Source organism: Echinops telfairi, unplaced genomic scaffold (assembly GCF_000313985.2).
Source record: "Echinops telfairi isolate 266 unplaced genomic scaffold, ASM31398v2 ScPeMD7_7467;HRSCAF=8505_1, whole genome shotgun sequence".
Classification (NCBI taxonomy): Eukaryota; Metazoa; Chordata; class Mammalia; order Afrosoricida; family Tenrecidae; genus Echinops; species Echinops telfairi.
This window is the reverse complement of record NW_022111368.1, coordinates 12,770,485-12,772,437: the sequence shown is the minus strand read 5'-3', so window position 1 is coordinate 12,772,437 and position 1,953 is coordinate 12,770,485. Positions and strand designations below refer to the sequence as shown.

General features: G+C 50.7%; 1 protein-coding gene across 1 annotated transcript in view; it reads right to left on the bottom strand.

Annotated features, from left to right (window-relative positions):
* Window positions 1-364: 364 nt before the first annotated feature.
* GRK1 (G protein-coupled receptor kinase 1) overlaps window positions 365-1,953 on the bottom strand; it is a 22,969-nt gene continuing 21,380 nt past the window's right edge. Inside the window, exons 6-7 of the mRNA XM_013005092.1 lie at window positions 796-853; window positions 365-660 (exon numbers count right to left, since the gene is read on the bottom strand). Coding sequence (XP_012860546.1) covers window positions 365-660; window positions 796-853 — 354 coding nt within the window. The remainder of the gene's footprint in view (window positions 661-795; window positions 854-1,953) is intronic.

The window sequence follows — 1,953 nt, the reverse complement described above, 5'->3', positions numbered from 1 at the left end:
AGTTTGGAAGCTGAGAATTCTAAGTAGGGACACAATGGCTGTGCTCCCACATAGCTCTAATTGTTTTTCTCTTTTGCATTGTCCTGGCAACAAAACTCAGCCACCCATGGAGCGATCTGGGATAGGCAGACGCGTCCTACTGGCTCACTGGCCGACTGAATCTGTAACTGAAGTCCCAAAGGCATTCCGTCTCTCGACCGGCAAACTCATATCCACGCTGAGGCTTCCAGAGGGACCCTTTCCTCCGTGTGCAGTCTCTCGTCTCTTCTCTTCCTTGGCTCCCACGGTGAAGTTCGCCTCGCAGCTCCAGGAGCTTGCTCTAGGAAACAAGGTGAAGTTCGCCTCACAGCTCCGGGAGCTTGCTCTAGGAAACGAGGCACAGGCCTGACTTGGACGAGGGAGCCTCCTCCACAGCGAGTCCCTTCATGTCGGCTGGCATGGTCCCATCAGAACGCCACACATTCAGCTCCCCAAAAATGCCCGTTTCAATCATCTCCTCCTGCCAGGGGATGGGGCAGTTGCCAGTGGCAAATTCCCGAAAGAATTCTGTGTCTGTTTTGTCAAAGGCCACGCCTTTGACGGTGGAAAAGGCACCTACATCCTGAATATTCTTTGCGTAGACAGTCCTGGAGTCTGGGATGAAAGGAGGTATCAGCATTCCTGTTAGAGGAGGGGACACAGAAGAGATGAAACAAGAATGGACAGGAAACCACCCTTTAACCTAATTCCTTCCAGCGGCAAATGCCGCTCTTATTTGGGACGTGCACTAGTGGCTAACAACGAAAACAAACCTACGTAGAAGGTGCTGGCTCCTTGAGGCCAGGAATACCATCTTGGTAGGCTCTTTGCTGTCCTGCCACAGCACAGAGGAGGTGTTTCAATACTGATTGCATAAAGCTAAAAATTTAGTCTAATTTGGAAGATTATTTTGAAGGAATTTAGATGCTTGTATTTAACTTGTACCCTCCCCATATCTTCATCCAGAAAGGGCAATGTGTTCCTCCTCCCACCTATTTGATGTCTGATGTCACACACACACACACACACACTGCACTAGGGATTCCATACGCTCAGCTGCTTCACCCACAGCCTCTCTGCAGACCCCTAGTAGAGACCACTTGCCAACTTTCCAGATGCACATCTTCAGCTGGAGATCTAGCACCTCAAACTCCACGTGTTCAAGGCTGAACTCATCCTCTTTCTCTCCCCAGCCAGCTTCTCAGTCTAAGTTATATCCATGGACCACAATTCTCCCGGCGACCAGTTGCAGTGGATTAATCATTGACACCTTTCCTCCCCGTCTCCCAAGATTCTTACTGTACTGCTAACACCTCCACAACACAGCACTGTACTGCTAACAGTACTGTACTACTAACACCTCCACAACACAGTCACCTCGTTGTGCGGATCCTTCCTTCCCCCAGTCTACTGCATTCATTCCCTCCCTTCCCCACACAGTGACCCTGCTCTAGGGCATCACTGCGTTGCTGTGTGTGCACAGCTACCGTGCCCTCAGCACTAATGTTCGGGGCTCCTGGTGCTAACCTACATTCACGGGGCCACGTGATTATTCCTTCTCAAAACACCACTCTGTCCTCCACACTTCTGCAACTCCTCCACTACCCAACCGTCTCTACTTGGCAGCCAAAATCAAAACCAAACACACTACCATCGAGTCCATGTCAGCTCATTGTGATCCTGTAGGTCAGGGTGGAACTGCCGAGTTTCTGAAACGGTAATCCTTTCTCGGAGTAGAAAGCTCCATCTTTCTCCCTCTGAGCATCAGGGGGTTTCAAACTGCTGACCTGCCATTAGCAGCCCGATGCGCAACCAGTACTTGGCAGTCAAGACCATCCTAAACTCACTTCTAGGTTCTCTCGCACTCACCTGTCCCTGAGATGACAGAGAGCTCGAGTTTGCACCTGCATCCGTGTTTTCACTCCGAGCAGGACC